Source organism: Euphorbia lathyris, chromosome 2 (assembly GCF_963576675.1).
Source record: "Euphorbia lathyris chromosome 2, ddEupLath1.1, whole genome shotgun sequence".
In the NCBI taxonomy this organism is placed as follows: Eukaryota; Viridiplantae; Streptophyta; class Magnoliopsida; order Malpighiales; family Euphorbiaceae; genus Euphorbia; species Euphorbia lathyris.
In genome coordinates, this window is record NC_088911.1 from 56,732,706 (window position 1) to 56,735,913 (window position 3,208).

Genomic DNA, 3,208 nt, shown 5'->3' on the forward strand with positions numbered 1-3,208 from the left:
GTCTCTATTGCGGCTGTCGTTTTTGCCGATGTGATGTGGAGTGGTGTTGCGTTGAAAATTATACTGCAGGGGGCGGACGATGGAGGGATAAAGAGGGGTTGAGGGAGAAGAAGTGGCGACACTGGTTATGGTGATTTGGAGGCAGAAAGGTCGGCGACTAGCGCTAGAGAGAAGAAAGTAACCTAGTCGTCTAATACCATAAAAGAGTTAGAACTCGTGAGTGTTTCATTAACTAGAGGAAAATATATATACATATTCAATGCTATAATTTAGCTAAAGTTTATAGACTAATTTACATAATGTAGTTAAAGTTTGTTGGCTAATTATAAAAGTAAATTACTAAATATGTACCTTATCGAACTTCTTTTTCTGTCAAATGTATACCTATTATCTATAGTTCTTTCATTTGTTCTTTTTTCGGTCTTAACAAGAGCAAAAAAGGTTCATCTTATATATATATTTGCGTGGTTGTAAAAAAAAAAATAGATTTGAATGTCCAGAAGAGCCTAAATAATGAAGAATGAATTACACGGTTCTTCAACAGGATGTGACTTAGGAGAATGATATGATTTATATTTTTGTTGTGTTTGTACATTTTATGACTTTTATTACTCTTTGTCGTTTTTTTCTTTTCTTTATGAATCTTGTATTGGTTATAGCCTATAGGAATGTGAGGTTTTATTCTCCTCATTTTTGTGTTGTATGTATAAAATATGATTATATAAAAAAGAAGAAGAAGTAGGGTGTCTTTTGTTTTTCATATATGAAAATAAACACAAGGTTGGGTTTCACATTGTGGGAATGGAGAACATACAATGATTGGAATGGTGCTCAAGATAAGCTTTACAAGTTTTGTATATGTATTTAGCCTTGTATTGCAATCATCAACCAAAGACAGAGTTTAAAGAGGACAAATGTGAATTGTAAATTGTTAGTTAGAATGTAGATATCTACCATGTTCGCCTTTGAAAATGTTAGATACTATTAATTAAGCTTAAAAATTGTTTCCATAAATTAAGAAAGAAAATGAAGAAAAAAGGTGCATGAACCGAACCGAACCGACAGTCAAATGTGAGCAAAAGCATCAATTAATGTAACCGGTCAAAATGGTATACGTAGGTGAAGTGGAGACAATGAAATTGAATACTCTGCATATGTTAAGTTATAGGAAATGTTAAAATGTACCAAACTAAGGAAAAAGAAAATTAAAATATTCATGAAATAAAAAGAGTTGATTAAGAAAACAAAATTTATGAAAATGAGGTGGAATTGGTTAAGGTAGGGAAAAGCTTTAGGTTACCTAAACAACGGAAAAGAATATTAGTTTAAAGTGAAAAACTTAATTACTAGAGCAAGTAGCAAAATTAGGATTATGAGGCACTTGAGAAATATCATAATAATGTTAGAAAATGACATTGCAGGCAGGCCCATTTCCAACTGCCCAATTAGGCCCTCAAACATTAATGCATTCATCTAATCCATTTTCTCCAGTAGTACAAACTCATATTGATTCGGAAACTGTGTAACAAAATTATACTGCTAGTATTCTTTCTTTCTTTCTAAATTTTAACAAGATTAGAAGATAAAGATTTTCAATCTGAACAGCGAGCGATCACTATATAAAGTAGTCCATTAAACTACTACTGAAATCGATTTATTTAGGTACCTAATAGTATCATTCATTGTGTTGCTGCATTCTCGGCAGGATCAGCTAGAGTAGGCAAGTCGTTGAGATCGTCGGGGTCGCGTGCAGGATCGGACTTGTCCATGGCGGAACGAGCCTTGTCCAGAAAAGGCTTGAAAGCCATCTCGATTGCTACCCATCCAAACGCAAGTGCTCCCAAAACCACCATCGCTTGTTTAATTGGCTTCGATCCCATCTTTCTCTACCTTCTCAACTTGTGGTGGTTAAGACCCAATTTCAATTTATATATGATAAGGGAAAGGGACTACCACGGCGTTATTTGTTGAGCACGCCAATTCACGCTCAGGATTAGCCTAGCCTAGCCTAGGGCAATGGTTCATTTAGGCCTCCAGTCCAGTCCCAGGCTAATTTGTTCGAATTGGGCCCAACTATCTGCACCAGACATTTGTTAGTCTAATCTCCTAGAATTCTGTTGGCGTTGGCAGATGAATAAGTGGGCTGCTATATACCGCACCCAAATTCTGGGCCGCCGTCCATTTTTGACATATTTGCCCTCCTCACTTTTTCTAACAAAAAATTAAAATTCTCTCAAATCCTCTCTACCTTCTTAGGTTTCTCAAATTTCTCCACATTTTTTGCCTAAACGGGCAGCTTACCCGTTTCACCATGGGTGGAAACGGGCAGCGCGTACTGCCCGTTCCGTTGGTGGAACGGGTGGCGCGTACCACTCTTCCCGTAGGTGGAACGGATGGCGCGTACCACCCGTTCCATCGGTGGAACGGGTGGCGCATATTGCCCGTTCCCTAGGCTGAACGGGTAGTTCATCCATTCGGCCTACGGAGCGAGAGTACACTCTACCCATTCAGGCAAAAACCGAAAAAAAAAATTAAAAAATTAATCAGACACGTATTTAAGAATCGTAATATTATCTCGTGTTCGAAATCATTATCTTCGGGAATGCTTGGGTCCATTTTTGTAAAATCCGGTATTTGTGCTCGGGAGAGAAAGGGAGAGAAAGTTTTTAAGGTTTTGGATGAAATAAAATGAAAAGGGCAAATATGTCAAAAATGGCGGTGGACCGGAATTTGGGTGCGGTGAATAGCAATACCCATGAATAATGCACTTCACTTCACACGATCATCTTTTTTTTTTTTTTGAGAAATTGTAATTTCATTGAATGAAAAAGAAAAGTACTACAAGGAATAAAACCTTACACGATTAGATATAAATATAAAATTCATGAAGAAACACACAACAACAATATATTTCTCCTAAATCCAAATATGTAGAAAGACATCTGCAATCCAAACTTTATCCTTTAGACCATTCCGAACATTCGGATCTGAATATTTTTTTTTTTTGCAACCACGTAGATTTATTGATCTACAGACAAGATAAACCATTTACGCTCTTGCTAAATCTGAAAAAAGCATAAACGAAAGAATAATAAAGAACAGATACAATCAGACGGATAGAGAGTTCCAATGAAATATATGAATACAGACTAAAAAAGCAATAAAAAAATATAGAAATCTAATCCGGTGTGAGTCCTTCGTCCTCCTC

At 36.4% G+C, this 3,208-nt stretch overlaps 1 protein-coding gene across 1 annotated transcript; it reads right to left on the reverse strand.

Moving 5' to 3' along the window:
* Nucleotides 1-1,491: 1,491 nt before the first annotated feature.
* Nucleotides 1,492-1,998, reverse strand: LOC136220480 (outer envelope membrane protein 7-like). The gene has a single exon (XM_066008292.1). The coding sequence runs from the start codon at nt 1,878-1,880 to the stop codon at nt 1,680-1,682; it is 201 nt and encodes a 66-aa protein (XP_065864364.1). The 5' UTR covers nt 1,881-1,998; the 3' UTR covers nt 1,492-1,679.
* Nucleotides 1,999-3,208: the final 1,210 nt, after the last annotated feature.